The following is an 18,772-nucleotide window of genomic DNA, read 5'->3' as shown; positions in this document are numbered from 1 at the left end:
TTGGACCCGACGTGCCTTATGCACCAACGTTGGAACATAAGCGGTATGGCCGACTTCAAGTCGTTCAAATCTATTACTACTGTGATTGGTTGACGTAAAAAATATTTCTATAGACAAGTGACAGTTTAGCCAACATAATAACTTAATTTTTTTAAATATTTCAAGCAACAACATTTAAAAATTAAAAGACAATGAGCAGAAGTGGTCCAAATTTCCACCACTATTGAGGGCTATGTAAGCTTAAAGTCGACTAAATACCATACAATTTTGATTACTAGATGAAAAAAAAATTCACTCAGAAAAAGTTATGACTGTTTTAAAAATACGTATTTTTAGTTATTTAACCGTTTATTTTTTTCGCACATAACCACATTTCAAGCAGTAAAAACATGGTAGCAATGATGACGCATTCCCCCTGTTCTGTAATGCGCTCAAATCGTCTGCAAAGTATACAATGATAACCTTAGCGCACCTACCCATATAAAAATGTAATCGGAACGGTTCGCAATCGTGCTAAAAGTATTTTTTAATATTTTTGCATTTCGGAACCCGGGGATTGCTAGCGTCGACTCGTAGATGGAGATAGCATTAGTTTTGTCCCTTTCGCACTTAGGAAGTAATACGGTATACGCTGCGCCGACGACGTTGAAAGAAAACTGGTTTTTACCTAACTACCTGACCCAATCAACACATGTGTGCCACGCAGTCGTTCGTTTGCTTGCTTTCGGTGCGTACTGTGCATTTTCTGGTTATATTTTCCCTGCGAGTTTTGTGTACTTGATTTCTTCTGATTCTCTACTTTCGACCACGGCTATATCTCATCGGACTTTTTGTTATTGCTTTGTGTATCTGTGACAATGGAAGCGGAAAGAAGAAACTGCATATGTTGCAATTATTCATTGTTTCAAAGAAGAAACTATCAGTTGCTTCAACGGTTTCTGGATAATCACCCAGGAACTGCAGAGCATATTCAAGGACTTTTAGCACCTCGACAGGTTAGTACATGCATATGTGTATTTTATTTCAAATGCTGTGCCCCGACTCCATTTGAGATTGTCGGAAGGAGTGAACAATAAGATTACTTGTAACGAAAGATCTTTTTTTTTTTTTTTTTTTGAGGGGGGAAAATCATCCAATGACTTCTCCCGCCTTGGGTGAGGCGGGAGGGAGTGTCAGACTCTTACTGACTAAAAACCACCCCGTTCCTTCTCCTGCTTTGAGCCGGAGCCCCGGTAACCTTTTACGTTGTCCGCAGCTCCGGATCAGGCATCAGCCCAACTGGGCCCCATCTGTGGTGGTCTGGCTCTTTGAGGCGCGCGCGGAACGCGACGCGCCGTACGCACGGGTAACGAAAGATCCCTAGAAAAACCTTTTTGAAGCGAAATATTTTGGACGTTTTCAGTCTTGATCCATTTTTGTTATATTGTTTGTCAATTAATCAATATTTTAGTATCGGGAGTAACGTCATGTTTTAATCATCATTACCGCTTTTTGTTTTGAATACATAAGTACATAACATAGATAATATATCCAGACGCACAGAATCAACACTAGCTAATTGCCGGAGAGCCTGTATGCGGAAGGAATCGAACCTAGGACCTCTCTTAGCGAGTAGACATGTTAGCTAACACACGCAGTTATAGTCGTATTTTTAATTAGACGAAGTCAATTGACAATAGCTAATGTCAAATTGTAAAATAATGTTGCCACAATAAAAGTAATAGTGATGCTTTCAGATCTCATTCAATCAAATGAATGAACTATGAGTGTGAAATTCATTTCAAAATATAAAAGAATATTATTTCTATTTAACAATAAAATTGTATCAGTTTTTTGACGGCTTATTACAAAGCGCGGTGCGGCGAATACTGACAACACTGATCGACACCGAGCGCGTCGGTCGCCATTTTGTTTGTTATTCGGCTTCTAACCTCCGGTCTGATAGCACGTATATTTTTTCTGCGCTCACGTTGTTTTGTTATTGTTTTTGTTAAGTTTTTCGTTACGTTGTGTTTGTTATTTGTGTGATAGTGGTTACTATATTGTTTCGTACAGACAATATGGATCCTCAGCCAAGCACGTCAAGCCAGAGCTTGTCTCCGAGAAAAAAAGACCACGGGTTGCTTTAAGCGTTAGGGTCGGTTCATATCTGACGGAACATGCGTCGCGTATTATCGGTCGCGTAACGCCAGAACAGACAAATGTATAGAAAAACACTTGACCGTTCACACTCAACCGATGATACGTTAGTGCGTCGAGCGTACAGCGTCTATTCCGTTTCCGTCAACGCATTATCGGTCGACGTAAGAGCGGCAACGTCGCGCGCGCCACGCGCTACGTGTATTTTGATTGATGCATTCAGACTAGGCGTAACATCAGCAGAGATCGTTTGTGTACAGGCCGTTCCAAGTTTTTTGAAAATGTTTGATACAGAACGATTTATCACGGAAGTGCAAAATAGAATATGTCTATGGAACATAAAAGAAAAATCTTATAGCGACCGACAAGCTAAGAGACGGGCTTGGGAGGAAATTGGAGAAATATTAATAGTTGAGTGGGAGACATATGATACAAAAAAGAAAAATGAATCACGTAAGTTAATGTTTATTTTATTATTAGTATTCTTATATATATTGGTCTTGGTACTGCAATATTCCTTCGTTACAAAAATATTGTTTAAAAAAATCCCTATTATCGGTGGCAGTCGTTATTCTAGTTGATGTTGCTGTGGGTAAAGTCTGTAAGTGGCATATTTGAATTTCATTAAGATAGCTGTCTCTTCGTCGAAGAACAAAATTATGAAGTATACAAGCAGCCTTCACTATCTCCATAGCGAAATCGGGTTCGGTAAGAATGGCAGTGTGAAGTACTCTCCACTTATTGCACAATAATCCAAATGAACACTCAACACATCTACGCGCTCGACTGAGTCTATAATTAAAAATTCGTTTTTCTCTATCAATATTGCCACTAGGATACGGCCGCATTATATTTTTCTGTAAAGGAAACGCTTCATCTCCAACTAATACAAATGGTTTTGGGGGTCCATTAGAATTTGGTAAAGTTTTGTTTCCCGGAATATTGAAGTCATTTTCTAAAAGTTTTTTACCCATAATTGATTGTTTAAAAACGTTGCTATCAGCTTCTTTGCCATAAGCACCAACGTCAATGGCTACAAAATAGTAATTTGCATCTGAAATAGCCATAAGGACAATAGAAAAGAATTTTTTATAGTTAAAATACTGGGAACCACTAAGATTCGGAGCTCTTATGCGAATATGTTTCCCATCTACTGCTCCAACACAGTTTGGGAAATTTGTTTTTTCATAAAATTGATCAGCTATATTTAACCACATTTCTTCATTCGGGCAAGGCATTTCTGTTTCTCGCAGCATCATCCATATCACTTTGCAACATTCTTTAATTATTCCGGATATTGTAGATACTCCCGTCAGGAAGTCCAGGGATAATGTTTTAAAACTCATTCCAGTTGATAAATATCTGAAAATAAATTAAACTTAATTAATCATTAACTAATCTATAACCTACTAAATTAAATAATTATTCCGTTTTTTAATAATCATGTACCATTTCTATTTCAGTTATTGACCTCCAGAAAAAATGGAAACATCTCCGTGACTACTATGTTAGAGAGAAAAAAAAAGAGAACAATGTTCGCAGTGGAAGTTCTGCTGCTGCAAAGAAGAGGAAAACGCCATACGTAGAAATGCTTCGTTTCTTAGATGTGTTAAGAGAAATGCGCCCTACAACTAGTAATATAGAAGCTGAATTTTATGAAACAAGTGGTGAAGAGAACCAACTACAAGAGACTGGAAGCGAATCGTCAAATTTCAGTTCCAAGCGTGCCAGTCGCAAAGACCAGAGTATGACAATGTTTCAGAGGTCATTAATTAACAGTATGGAGAAATCTTCACAAGATGATAGTGATTCAGATAAACAGTTTTTGCTGTCGTTACTTTCACAGATGAAAAAAATGTCTGAAGCACAAAATTTTGACTTCCGTTTAGATATTATGAATTTGGTAAAAAAATATAGATTTGCTACAACAAGTACAGTGCAACAATGTAACATCCAGTCCGATCAAGGTAATTACGAACAAGGTCGTCTGTCATTGCCGCAGTCTTCTCAGTTTGAACACACCGGTTACTATACAACTGACTACTATACGGACTCACCACAATCAGCGACCTCGCAGGTTTCAATTGAAGAAGATATTGAAGCATTAATGCAGAGTTAATCCGTTACGTTTATTTAAAAATTGGTTGATTTTGGATTTTTGTATCATTTTAATATACATGTCAATAATATTAAAATACTAATGTCAAGAACAAAAGCAGTTATTATTATACAACTTACCTGTATCTACCTATAATATCTTACATCAATGTAATAGTCAGTCTTTCTTCAGGAGTAATGGCACATCGAAATTTCGTATCATATTTAGTTATAAAACATTTCACAATCGTAAGGAGTTCATCAAAAGATTCTATGGACATGCGGTAATACTGAATAAATTTTGTAGGATAGTTTCTTAACGTTGCATATAGACAATTAAATTGGCCACTTGATATTCTTTTAGTATTTAATGGATGCACCCAATATCGACGTTTCCTTTTTCGGTCTTGTTCTAAAGCCTCCCAAATAGCAATTATTTCGATAGGCTTCATTTTAAAATTCAATATCACACAACACAACCACTCTGTAGATGCTTAACGTAGAAACTGACTAGACGCTCGACGCATTTTCCGTTTGATATGAACCGACCCATTCGACCGAATAGACGCGACCGATGATACGCTCGACGCATCATCCGTCAGATATGAACCGACCCTTACTGAAAAAGTGATGATACAGAACGTGTACAAACACGTATTTGAGGAGAAAGCTGCTACATTATTACCTTTCAAGACTCCTGAAAAACAGGAATGTGTTTCAAAAACAGCAGATATTTTGGGAATTGGTGTGACCTCGGTGTACAGCGTATTAAAAGAATACAAAGAAAATGAACAATTTAAGTCTCCAGAAAAACGTGGTCCGAAACATAATTTCAAAGACAAATTAGACGACTTCACTTTTACAGCTATAAGGCGAAAAGTGCATCAGTTTTTTTATGCTAATGAGCCACCCACCATTGCAAAGGTAACTTGAACTTTATTTCTTCTACTGCATTATATTTATGTCTACCATAACGTTCTTTGTAAAATCAAAGTATTAGATTGCATAAACTTTCTAACTCAAAAAAAAAATTATTACTTTACAGGTTCTGAAGGTTGTCAATGAAGACACCGACTTGCCCAATTTTTCTTGGAGTACGTTAAGAAAAATAATGAAACATTTAAATTTTAAATATGCCACCAAATCAAGGCAAAGTATTTTAATTGACCGACAAGACATTATTTTATGGCGCCAACGATACCTTCGACAAATTAAAGAGTATCGAAGAGAAGGAAGGTATATTTATTACCAAGATGAGACCTGGATCAACGAAGGTAATTATAATTTTCTGTTTTTACTACTTTAAATTGTACTTTCTGTAGGTTTTGTGGATTAGAAATAAAAACTCTTCCGACACTTAATAATTGTATCAGGTTAATGTTTTCGAAATTCCTATAATTAGTTACCGACACTGTATTTAACGGATTACACGTGTTTCTTATAAGACTATAAATTCTGATGTGTGAAAATAATATAGTGAAGTAGGAATAGTATTATGTGACGAACCACGCACATAAACGTGTACATGTATACACTTTCAATAATATTTTTTTCTCAATTTAAGGTCATGCACCAAAGAAGGCATGGATTGACCAGACAGTGCTATCGTCCCGCCAGGCCTTCTTAGATGGCTTGACCACTGGATTGAAACAGCCTTCAGGAAAGGGCAAACGTTTAATCATAGGCCATATAGGCGGAGAAGAAGGATTCGTAGAAGACAGCCTATTGATTTTTGAATCTGTAAAAAACACAGACGATTACCACCAGGAAATGAATGCTGATGCCTTTGAGAAGTGGTTTAGTGAAGTCTTGCCAAAATTAAAACCAAATTCAGTAGTGGTTATACAGTGTGTTTGGTCATGTACTAGCGATATTCTAAGGATTGATAGAACAACTATTCTAATACACAAATACACTACATATTTAAGTCCAAACTACTTATCAGCTATGTGGCGGCCATTTTGTTTTTTTTCTTGAAATATTCTCTACGTGGACACAAAAAAAATCATATCTCCCAAAGTGTAGGCTTTACTGGTATTAAAAATAGGCTTATTCGAAGCGCAAAACTCATTTGATCAGGGAGTTGTTACGTTCATAATTTGAAAAAATAATTAAAATTCATTGAAAATATTTTTTAAAAATATGAAAATAAACAAATTATTGTAAATTACTGCAAAACGAACCCAGATAACTCATTTATTTTTTCCATTAGATTGACAGGGTTTGATCTAAGCTACAATACAACATTTAATTTACAGCTGTATGTCCACTACTTTAAGAGTTATTGTTGTTTGAACTTAGCCTATGCGCAAGCACAAAAGGCCCTTGTAAAGTAACAATTGGCGCTCACTGCATTCTATGCGAGAGCAGGCCAGAAATACTGCTCGCTGTGAGTAAGCGAGATGGAAGATACTGATCCTTTACCTGAATATGATTAGTTAGATTAGTTGTCCCTCGCCCTGCGTTGTGATCGCTACTTTCACTTACTGTCCGTTCAATTTACGTGCTGTGTATTACTGTTAAGTATTAACACTGACACAAATATGGCAAATCGACAATATTCATCGCAACATATTGCCGACATACATTTCGTATACGGTTATTGCAATGGAAGTGCCAATCTTGCTGTACAAGAATATCGACGAAGATACCCTAACAGGCCTACACCTAGTCGCCAAACTTTTATCGACGTGCATTCAAGGTTAGCGGAAAGAGGCATACAGAGACCTGTTAATGAACGCGCTCGTTTGATAACACAAGAAGATGAAGAAGAAGTACTTAGGCTAATAGCCAATGATCCTAGACTAAGTGTCAGGCGCATTGCTGTGCAACTGCAGCTATCTTGTTGGAGTGTATGGAAAATTTTGAAAAGAGAAGGATTACATCCCTATCATTTTCGACGGGTCCAAGACATAATCGAAGTAGATTATGCAGCTAGATCTGTATTCTGTTCGTGGCTCAATAGAAGAGCAAGACACAACCATCGTTTTCTGCAGAAGATACTGTGGACTGATGAGGCTAAATTCACGAGAGCGGGCATTACAAATCACCGAAATGATCATCTCTGGTGCTCCGAAAACCCAAAGGCGGTGCGCCAAAGTTCGTTTCAACATGAATTTTCAGTGAATGTGTGGGCAGGCATAATCAACGATCGTTTGATAGGGCCCTTGGAATTGCCTCCAACATTAAATGGAGCTAGATTCCTGGAGTTCCTGCAAACACAATTTGCAGATAGTCTCATGGAGCTACCTTTGTCATACCGGGAACATATGTGGGTCCAGCTCGATGGTGCACCTGCCCACTATTCTCGAGCAGTGAGAGAGTATTTGAATACCCATCATTCGCCATGGATCGGTCGCAGCGGTGTAGTAGCTTGGCCGCCTCGCTCACCCGATTTGACCCCTTTAAGGCCTACGCAGACCGGGACGGAATGGCAAGGGATTTTAATTTTTACTAATGGACATTCAACCGTACTGTTACAGAAATACGACATAAATTGCTATGCTTTAAAATGATGCCGTGGCATTGAAAGGGATTTAATCGAAAAGACACGCCACAGGCTCCCGTGGCGGGATGCCGCGGCATACTGCGGTAGGCAACGGCATGACACGGACTCCGGCGCTCGTCACAGGCTCCCGTGGCGGGATGCCGCGGCATACTGCGGTAGGCAACGGCATGACACGGACTCCAGCGCTCGTAGTAATATACTGCGGGGTGCGGCGGTGGGGGTAGAGAAGCGGGGAATGCACACCATTGACCATCCATTTGCGCCCGCGTCTTTGACGACTGTGTACCTACGTGTTTTTTTCGGAGACCAGTTTTTTACGTTTTTTATTCCAACATGGAGGAAAAATTAATAATATTAGTTCAAGCCTATGATTATTTATATAATATGTCATCAAAACATTATATGAACACTCAAATGAAGAACAATGCGTGGAGAATAATTGGGACAGAAATGAATAAAACAGGTAAATATTTTTGCAATATAATTATATTTTAATACTTCACACGGTATTAATGTCTATTTACAATATCGTTTTGCCATGGAATCGAGCCCTCATCAGAGTTAAAGTAATCTTTAAACATCTCCCGTACTGTCGTACCATCTAATGCATTGTTCATATTATTATCGTTTTCTAAATTAATGCTTACACTTGCTATACTTTGACTTTCTGTGCTTGTACCACCTATGATGAAATTGTGTAAGCAAGTACATGCTAAAATGATATTATCAATATATTTTGGTTGAACCTGAATTCCTTTTTGACATAATTCGAAACGTTCTTGAAGTATACCAAATGCATTTTCGACGATACGCCTGGCTCTACTCAAACGATAATTGTATATTTTCATTGCTTCATCTGTCAATCGGTCGCTACTAAATGGTCTCATAATGTTTGTGGTTAACGGAAAAGCCTCGTCTGCTATAAAAACATAGGGCAACTCAAGATCTGTCCTCGGTAAAAGTTTTTTTGGGGGAATATCGAGGGCATTAGAAGTCAATTTTTTTCCAAATATTGAGTTTTGCATTATACCTCCATCACTATTTCGTCCATATGATCCTACATCTGCAATCACAAATTTATAATTTGCATCCACAACCGCTAGTAGCACGATACTAAAAAACTTTTTATAGTTCATGTAGAGACTTCCACTATTGCGAGGTGCCCTTATCCTAAAATGTTTACCATCTATTGCACCGATGCAGTTCGGGAAATTCCATTTTTCATCAAATTCCATCGCGATTCGCGTCCATTTTTCCCTTGTTGGTTTTGGCATAACACTAGGCCTTAGGACATTCCAAATGACTTGGCAAGTTTCATGTACTATAGAGCGCACTGTACTAAACCCCATACGATAGCTGTAACCTAGAGACTTGAAGCTACTTCCCGTGATCAAAAATCTGAAAGATAATATAAAGAGGGGTAAGTGAGGCAGAGTGAAAGACAGGGTACAGTTAAACAAAGTCAATTAAATAATACGATATATTTATTTATATATAATTATGAATTCCTCACGATATTTTCCTTCACCGTAAAGCCAGTGGTAATTTTTACTTAGAAAAAAAATTAGCTCAATATAATCCCATAAACATAGCTGGTGCTAACCTAGTCACCTAGTCACTATCTAAGGCCTTTTCCCATTACCTACTTATTCTGATTCTATACCATTTTACCTGCTTATGTTTTGTTTTAGGTGAAGAATGTCAGAAAATATGGAGTAATATACGTAATAATTTTAGGAAAGCTCTGAATAACAGAAAAACAAAGAGTGGTGACCCGTACACAAAGCGACGCCCTATCAAGTTTGAAAAAGAGCTGGAGTTTTTGAAAAAATTCATTCAGCACAGAAAACAAACCTCGAATTTGGACTCCTCTTCAGAGGATACGCAGACTTCTTTTGCAGAATCCGCTGTCGTTGATAGCGATGAACGTTCAGTTTCGCGAATGACCAATGATTCACACCATTCCTCAATAATACCAGAACCTACAACAACTGCTGAAATACTAAATAAATATATTGAATCGAAAAAGGAGGTGGACGCCATTGATTCGTTCTTTCAAACAATGGCTGCCACAGTAAAAAAGCTACCAAAAGAGAGCAGGTCCGAATAAAGAGACAAATATTTAATATGGTAACTGACGCCGAATTAAACTACATAGAGGGAACTCCAGCTCCAACATCTGAAGATGTCTCTACCAATTTGCAACATCAACGACCATGCCGTACCGCTTTTACTTCAAGATCTGGCTGTGGAACCGCGGCAGGCTTGGGCTATGAAGCTGTATCAGGATCTGGCTATGAAACCACCTCAAGATCTGGCTATGAAACCACCTCAAGATCTGGCTATGAAACCACCTCAAGATCTGGCTATGAAGCAGCTTCGGGGTCTGACTTTGGAACCGCCTCAGGCTCCGGTTATGAAGCAGCTTCGGGGTCTGGCTTTGGAACTGCCTCAGGCTCTGGTTATGAAGCAGCTTCGGGGTCTGGCTTTGGAACCGCCTCAGGTTCTGGCTATGAACCTGCTTCACGGTCTGGTTATGAAACCGCCTCGGGCCCTGGCTATGAAGCTGCTTCAGGGTCTGGCTACAAAACTGCAGTTTCTGAATACGAAACTAATCTAAACTAGTAGGTACTCTAAATTAAGTAAAAAGAAATAAAGATCCAGGAATTATCAGTGAGAAGATTTATCAGTGCAAAAACATAAAAATCGTTATTATGTGTCTACAATTCATGATTGTATTTGGCAAAAAAAATTGTTTTTTTAATTAAATAAAAGAAGAAAATATTAAACTTATACAATCATTTAACTGCCCACCTCAAACACAAGGATAATCTTTGATCGGCTTCAATGGGGTTGCGAAAATTGGTCCTCTGTTTTTCGATATATGGTCGACATATATTCAACAGTGCTTGAAATTTCTCATAATCCATTCTATGATAGTCATAAAATATTTGCACGTCGTATTTTAAGTCATTAAATAAATTATTGAATTCACCCTTTGATTCCCTTTCTTTCCATAAATTATCAACCCAAAATCTTCTTCTATTCCTATTATTAGCCTGTGCACTTTCTTCTTCATCTGCAATAATCGATATCAACACTAAATCCCAATCTACCATTGTAAAACTGAGGCACACCAACACTCAATCAAACGCAACTGAAGACTGCAGGCAGCAGGAGTCGCTGAGGCGTGCTTTGTCATGCCGCGGCACCCCGGGGCATGCCGTGGCAAAGTGCTGGAATGCCGCGGCACGCCGTGGCATGCCGTGGTAAAATGCTGGTATGCCGCGGTATCTAAGCAGCCGGTGTGCGCTGACTCACGGCAAAATCCCTTGCCATGACGTCCCGGTCTGCGTTGGCCCTTAGATTATTTTTTATGGGGTCACATGAAGCAAAAGGTGTACGCTAATGTTCCCAACAACAGAGAAGAACTCGTCGCAAAAATAATGTCAGTCGGCGAAGAAATAAGAGCCAATTTTGACATGATTAGGCGCTCATCACGCCAGGTGGCACAGAGAGCTTTAGCTTGCCTACAAACTGGAGGTGGCCACTTTGAACAATTAATGTAATACTTTTATTGATTTAAATTAAACTGTTAGTATGATGTAAAAGCATTAAATAAATAAAACTTAATAAGAATGTTGTGTTTTAATGATTTCCGGTTAGGGTTCTGACCAACGCCTTTTGTGCTTGCGCATAGGCTAAGTTCAAACAACAATAACTCTTAAAGTAGTAGACATACAGCTGTAAATTAAATGTTGTATTGTAGCTTAGATCAAACCCTGTCAATCTAGTGGAAAAAATAAATGAGTTATCTGGGTTAGTTTTGCAGTAATTTACAATAATTTGTTTATTTTCATATTTTTAAAAAATATTTTCAATGAATTTTAATTATTTTTTCAAATTATGAACGTAACAACTCCCTGATCAAAATTTTATACGATAGATTAGAGTTTTGCGCTTCGAATAAGCCTATTTTTAATACCAGTAAAGCCTACACTTTGAGAGATATGATTTTTTTTGTGTCCACGTAGAGAATATTTCAAGAAAAAAACAAAATGGCCGCCACATAGCTGATAAGTAGTTTGGACTTAAATATGTAGTGTATTTGTGTATTAGAATAGTTGTTCTATCAATCCTTAGAATATCGCTAGTACATGACCAAACACACTGTAGATAATGCCCCCTATCACTCCAGGAAACTCGAATCGTTTCCTACAATGTCCTGGACTAAGTCTAGAATTCAAGAGTGGCTAACGAGCAAAAATATATCATTTGAAACCACGATGATTAAAGCTACACTGATAGAAATTGTACGGCAACATAAACACCAACACGGTGAAAAGTTTGTTGTGGACGAGATGGCGGCGCAGCATGGTATAACCGTATTACGCCTGCCCCCATACCACTGTGAGCTCAACCCCATTGAGTTGGTATGGGCGCAGGCTAAAGGGTATGTGGCAAGGAAAAACAAAACATTTAAAATGCAGGAAGTGAAAAAACTTTTTGAAGAAGGACTTAACCTTGTCACAGCAGAAAAATGGAAAAGCTGCGTGTCCCACGTCATAAAAGAAGAAGAAAAAATGTACGGTCTCGACCACATAATTGACAACATTTCAGATAGATTTATTATTAATGTGACCGAAAGTGATAGTGACGATTTTGTATCGGAGGATGAAGATGAATAAAAATAAATGATTTTATAAGCAATGTTTTTATTTTTATATTATTATCTCTAATGCAACTACATATAGGGCAGTTTCAAAAGTTGCAACGCAAAATAAATTCCTTAATGTTTAGGTAGATACTATGTATAGAAACATGGTCAACGAAAACCTATTGGTATGTATTCTGATTAAAATTCGTACCCCGTACCCGATATGGGCAGTTCGAATCACTAACTATACACTGGACAATTGAGGCAATTTCATTCATTTAATTGTTTTTTCAATCATTCACTATTTCGCAACACTATTTCTATTTCATCAAAAACTGACAACACAGTAAACGTCAATCGACTTCGTCTAATTAAAAATACGACTATAGACAGAACGTCATGAATAAAGGTGTTGTATTTGTTGCAGTTAATACTGGATGGCGAGCAATATATCTGCCGCAATTGTTGGTTGCGGGTAAGGTATGCAGTTGACCGGAGTCAAAACCAAGCTGACCAGCCGCCTCCTCGTGTCGGAAGACCATCTGGAGGAATCTTCGAAACCAATGAATTCAAAAGAGCACCAAATACATCTAACACATGCATTTATCATGAATGTGGCAATGCAAGTAGATGCCGTATTCCGGCGTCTATCAAACTAGAACTGTTGGTACACTCGAATTTATACATACCTCCAAATGCAAGAGGGTGTTTCTCCAGAAACTGGTCCACTCGCTGTCTCAGAGCAATATTTTCATAATAGGTATAGATTATGTAATAAGTCGTAGTAAATCTAAAAGATAATGCCCTGATTTATCTCTGCTGGCAGTAAATCATTATTAAAACAATTTTTAATGTATATTTAAAAATTTTAAAGCACTCAAAAACCAGTCCCCTGGGGTGTCTCCAAAACAGAAAAGTCACTTAAAGGAAAAGTAGTTATGACAATATCTGTAAAAAACAAATAACTTGTTAAATTATTCAAACAACATTAAGCAATCGTTCAGGAGAGATGCTTATTTTTTTACAAACATTATTTGGAATCATTAAAAAATAACATTAAAATGTGTCTCCGTATTTCGTGAACATTCCCCTGTGCATATTTTAAATTACGCGCCTCTTTTTCCAAAAGGTTAAAATATGTTCTACTTGAGCGTAACGAAACGCAACCGATCTGAAGTTTGCTCAGATGCCGCCATTAGCTTTCGGGCGCCATTTTATTTAGTGCCGTACACGCGTCCATCTGCGAAGCACGCGCCATAACCTCAAATCCAACAGTCCTCTGGTAAGGATATTTTATCACTTATTTTTATTCGATTTAATGATACCTTATGTAGTTAATATTGTTTTAAAATATATATGATTTCCAAGTAAAGTGAAATAACGTGACTGAATTACTTTTTACACTACCTCTGAATAAAACAATAAAAAACAGTCTCCTGGCGACAGTCCCCTGCCCTACCACACGACAGGGGACTGTTTATTCTTCCAAGGGACTGTCATTCATTATGTTTTTCTTTGTTGTAGGTATTTTTCGTGTGTTTTGGGTGTACGGTATGGCGCCGAGGAAGAAAAAGCTTTCTAGGGAAGAGATTTTGCAAAGAAAAAGAGAAGCTGAGCGAAAAAGATATGAGTGTATGAAAAACGATCCGCAAAAACGGGAAGCACTTAAAGAGAAGGAACGTCTTAAATACCTTAAGAAAAAAGAAAAGGGAACTAGGAAGCTTGTTGACAATATGACACCTCGTGAACACCGCGAAGCAAAAAAGAAGTGGAGAGAGCATTGCAGCAACTACCGTAATAAGAAAAAACAATTGAAAAACATTGCTACAGCATTCATGAGGGAAAATACTCCAGAGACTGATGTATCAGATTCATTGCGAATGCCAACACCTGGACGCGATGTTGCTGACAAGATTCAAAAAAGGAAGAACAGAAACAAAGCACTGAGATACCGGATAAATAAGAAAAAAGATGATGAAATTAATAAACTAAAGAAAAAACTATTTAAATATAAGAAACGTTTAACAAGATTGACGGAGAGAACAAAACCAAAACCTAAAGATACTCCTAACACTAAGTTACAGAAAATGATAGATAATCCAGAAACCAGAAGAGAAGTGGTAAAAAAGGCGCTTTTTGGTGAAGTATTAAAAGAGCAATTACGAGAAAATTTGTCTAATTTGAATACTGTAACAGCTCGTTCCCACCTGTCGGGTGTCGGATCCGTATATTAAACGGAAGTTCTAGTGGCAGAGCATTATATATGACGCTATTCACACTTATCGGAAACCGATTTTGTGTCGGCTCCGACAAGAAATGTCGGGTGTTTTGCCAGCCCTCTACGCCCGGAAAAAAATCGTGTCGGATCTCGCTCGCCTATGATTAAGAACGGCGCTGTTCACATTTGTCTGATGTCGGAGCCGATAACCCTCTCCCCGCTACCCCTCATTCCGTTCGTGCGTACGTCGTACCTGCGATCGCGCACACACACATCGCGGCGCGCAAGCAGAGTTGTTGTGTTTTTATTGTACGCACGTTTGGTGATTCGTAGTAATGGAAAAAAATATCAACCCCGAACAATTGATCACACTAGTTCAGGAAAGAGGTGTCCTTTGGGACAAAACTCTAAATGATTATAAAGATAAGAACCTGAAAATAGCTGCTTGGCGGGAAGTTTGCTGCCTACTCATACCTAATTTTGACAATTTGGACGAAAAAGAAAGACAATCATGTGGTAAGTGTTTGAAGTTATTTATTTAATAATATACGTAAAATTCAAAACATAAATATTAACCATGCGCTTCTGGTTGCCAAGGCACCGAGCCTATTGTTGAAACGAAGTAGTTTGCAAATTCAGACCGTATATCATTTGCAATAGGACCACCACGTGGATTACAGTTTTGCAGTTGTACTTGTTCTTGCATCGGATTTTCTGCCGCATAATGAATATCTTCAAAGTTCAGACCGTCCTTTTCTCTTACAAAATTGTGTAATACTGTACACGCTTTTACAATTTCGATAGCCGTGTCTGGGTGGACATCCAGTGGCCGATGAAATATTCTCCATTTATTGGCTAAAATACCGAATGCGCATTCAACGTACCTTCTTGCCCGACTTAAACGATAGTTAAATATTTTTTTCATGTGGTCTAAATGAGTGCCTCCAAAAGGTCTTAACAAATTTGTTGACAGAGGGAAAGCCTCATCGCCCACGAGAACATAAGGCATATCATTTTGAAGTGTTGCATGTAGAGGCCTTGGTTTTGGTATATTTAAACTACCATCATTCAGTTTCTTCCATATAGTTGACTCCTTGAATATTGAAGAATCGCATTCTTTTCCATACGAGCCAACACTCATAAAAATAAAACGATATTCTGAATCAACAACGGCTAGTAAAACAAATGAAAAATAATCTTTGTAATTAAAATACATCGAGCCAGTATTGTTTGGTTTCACCACTCTTATGTGCTTACCATCAACTGCTCCAAGACAGTGCGGAAAGTTGGCTTTCATATCAAAACTTTTTGCAATTTCCAACCATTTACGCTCATTATCAGGAATTTGCATGAACTCGTCTCTTAATACATCCCAGATAGTGGAACTAATTTCTTTGCAGATTTTACTAATAGTTGACACACCAACTCTGTAACTATAGTGCAATTCTTTGAAGGAACAACCCGATGCGCAATATCTGTAAAATAATTAAGTAGGTAAAATAATTAACATTTCTATATGTACCTATTGTAATTGCAGGTAAATTAGTATCTACAAAGTGGTCGAATCTACGAGATGCCTGGATGCGAGCAAATAAAAATGACGTCAAAAAATCCGGAGCAGGGGCTAAGTTTTCAAAGCCATATATATATAAAGAACAGATGAGTTTTCTGCAAAAAGTGGCTGAGCCTAATCGAACTCATGATTCTGTCAAGAAGCGTCCAACAGATACATGTCCCGAGGCATCAGCGGCCAATACAACAGATATAAATTCAGAGCTGCTATTACCAAGCACTTCCAAAAAGCCCAAAACCTCCTGTCTCGATGACAAAATGAGCCAGTTTTTAGATAGCAGGCTACAGTCAGACAGAAGTAACGAACATCCAATGCTCTCTTTTTTTAAAGGTGTTCTACCGAGCGTTACGTCTTTTGACGATAATGAAACTTTAGAGTTTCAATCAGGCGTGCTGTCACTGATTCAAAATATTAAAAAGCAGCGTGAAAGTCGTTTATACTCATCAAACTATGGTTGGCATTCACAATCAAGAGATCACGTGCAACAATCTGTATATTCGTCACAAAACCAGAATGTGCACCCACCATTAAACCAGAATAATATCTTCCCTTCAAGTGGATATGGATATTCGACACGCCAACTCGTTGAACCAGCATCACCTACTTTGTCACTACATTCAAGTAATACTCAAGATTCGGACTTAGATTTTAGTAATATTTAACTCCACTAATTTGTTTTCGTAATTAAAAAAATTAAAGTTATTTCTTTCAATAAATATATGTGAACTAAAAGTGACTGTTTTATCTCTTCCTTTATACAAATTAATATGTATAATTATATTACCTTAAAAATATCGCCAACCTTTCTTCAGTACAAATGCAGTCTCTAAATCTCGTATTTTGGTAGTTTATGCTCACTGATATTTGAGCCAATAGATGGTTGAATGTAGTTATCGACATTCTAAAATAATTGAAAAACTTAATTTCGTCACTCCTCAATTCTGTTATTAAATTCTGAAATGTTCCCAAACTAAATCTTTCTCTCAGGATTGGGTGCACCCAATATTTTCTTTCCTTGGCTGTCTTTCTTCGTTTTCTTCTCAAATAATAATACATCACAACAAGAGCTTCGTCGACGTCCATCGTGCACAATCGCCTCGCGTAGAGTGCTTGAAATTGGCACTAGCTTCGACCGTGGCCGACAACCGATTATTAATCGTGTGTGTGAACAAAGGCGCCGACATCCGATTAATATACGGATCCGATAGCCGACAGGTGGGAACGAGCTCTAAGTGAAAAGAGAATGCTAGCAAAAGTAGTTTCAGGATCGATGGTTGATAAATATAAACTATGGCGAATGGATAACAATGCTGTGATAACCCTCAGACGAATAAAAAAGTCAAAAGTTACTGGAAGACTGGCAGGAAAAACGAAAGTATCCGATGAAGTTTTAAAAGCAGTTGCAAATTTCTTCGAAGATGATTCTAACAGTAGACTAGGAGCAGGAAAGAAAGAGTTTATCACTAGAAAGGGGACCCGGAAACAAAAGAGATACATGCTTGATTCATTAGTCGGCCTATACAGCAAATATCAGAAACAGAAGAGCCAATTCAAACTAAGTTATCAAACCTTTTGCAGACTCAGACCATTTTGGATTGTGAAGCCCAAAGTAGATCAGCGTGATACTTGTTTGTGCATTACACATGCAAATATAGACCTAAAATTAACAGCTCTACATAATGGCAAAATACTGAATTATAATAGCTATCAAAAACTGCTTCAGGAACTGTGTTGTGACCGATACAATGAGCAGTGTATTTCCAGAGAATGTCAGAAATGTCTTAATAAGACTCCTTCTTACAAGGAATTCAACGACAAGAAGTCAATCATTTATAAAAAATGGATAGCTGAAAAAGCAGAATTCATTGACCCGAAATCCAAAAACACTCGCCGAGTAACCAAACACATTAAGAAGTCTCTTGATGTAAATCCTCGCTACCTGATCACAGAATTACATGAAGATCTAGAGAAATTATTTCGCCACGAAAGAAATATTTTACACCAGTTCAATTCAATAAAGCAACTTAAAAACTCACTGACAGAAGAAGATGTACTAATTCATGTAGATTTCTCAGAAAATTATGTAACAAAATACGCCCAAGAAATTCAGGCTTTCCATTTCGGCGGGTCACGTACACAGATTAGTCTACACACGGTTGTAGTATACCTGAAAGATAAAATAAAAAGTTACTGCACAATCTCTACAAATGTATCTCACTCTCCCGCTGCGATTTGGGCTCATCTGATGCCAATTTTTGATGATTTGCCACCCGAAATCAAAACCCTGCATTTTTTGAGTGATGGTCCTGTAACCCAATACAGGAATAAAACGATGTTTTACATTATGGCTAATAAAATCCCCGAGCGATTTCCACATGTGCAAAAGTTCACCTGGAATTATACGGAGAGCGGTCACGGCAAAGGCGCACCGGATGGTGTAGGAGCTGCCTGCAAGAGGACTGCAGATGCCGTGGTTGCTGCTGGAGGTGATGTCGAAAATCTAGAGAAGTTTGTGGATGCCATTAAACCGAGATGTCCTGCCATTAATTTAAGTATTATACAAGATGACACGATTCAAGA

The 18,772-nt window shown here is 37.9% G+C and overlaps 4 protein-coding genes, 1 non-coding gene and 1 pseudogene across 5 annotated transcripts; 4 read left to right on the top strand and 2 right to left on the bottom strand.

Annotated features, from left to right (window-relative positions):
* Positions 1-3,583: 3,583 nt before the first annotated feature.
* Positions 3,584-4,438, top strand: LOC126913003 (uncharacterized; the record flags this gene model as incomplete). The annotated part of the gene is made up of 1 exon (XM_050707655.1): positions 3,584-4,438. A coding segment is annotated over one exon (675 nt), but the record flags the coding sequence as incomplete, so codon positions are not given.
* Positions 4,439-4,624: 186 nt separating this feature from the next.
* LOC118264399 (uncharacterized) lies at positions 4,625-6,299 on the top strand. Its single transcript, XM_050707653.1, has 3 exons — positions 4,625-5,160; positions 5,282-5,510; positions 5,801-6,299. The coding sequence occupies exons 1-3, from the start codon at positions 4,867-4,869 to the stop codon at positions 6,211-6,213; spliced, it is 936 nt and encodes a 311-aa protein (XP_050563610.1). The 5' UTR covers positions 4,625-4,866; the 3' UTR covers positions 6,214-6,299.
* A 1,347-nt stretch (positions 6,300-7,646) lies between these two features.
* LOC126913005 (uncharacterized) lies at positions 7,647-11,105 on the top strand (annotated as a pseudogene).
* Positions 8,213-9,740, bottom strand: LOC118264257 (uncharacterized). Its single transcript, XR_007707614.1, has 2 exons — positions 9,599-9,740; positions 8,213-9,142 (listed from the first exon to the last, which is right to left on the bottom strand). It is a non-coding gene; the product is annotated as an uncharacterized LOC118264257 (transcript).
* Positions 11,106-12,030: 925 nt separating the features above from the next.
* LOC126912997 (uncharacterized) lies at positions 12,031-12,432 on the top strand. The gene has a single exon (XM_050707639.1). It carries the CDS (start codon positions 12,031-12,033, stop codon positions 12,430-12,432), a length of 402 nt encoding a protein of 133 aa, XP_050563596.1.
* Positions 12,433-15,131: 2,699 nt separating this feature from the next.
* On the bottom strand, positions 15,132-17,426 carry LOC118278185 (uncharacterized). The gene is made up of 2 exons (XM_035586755.2): positions 16,977-17,426; positions 15,132-16,094 (listed from the first exon to the last, which is right to left on the bottom strand). Exons 1-2 carry the CDS (start codon positions 17,273-17,275, stop codon positions 15,191-15,193), a joined length of 1,203 nt encoding a protein of 400 aa, XP_035442648.1. The 5' UTR covers positions 17,276-17,426; the 3' UTR covers positions 15,132-15,190.
* Between the last annotated feature and the right edge of the window lie 1,346 nt (positions 17,427-18,772).

This window comes from Spodoptera frugiperda, unplaced genomic scaffold, assembly GCF_023101765.2.
Source record: "Spodoptera frugiperda isolate SF20-4 unplaced genomic scaffold, AGI-APGP_CSIRO_Sfru_2.0 tig00001192_1, whole genome shotgun sequence".
NCBI lineage: Eukaryota > Metazoa > Arthropoda > Insecta > Lepidoptera > Noctuidae > Spodoptera > Spodoptera frugiperda.
The sequence above is the reverse complement of the archived record's forward strand: the minus strand, read 5'-3'. Positions and strand labels throughout refer to the sequence as shown.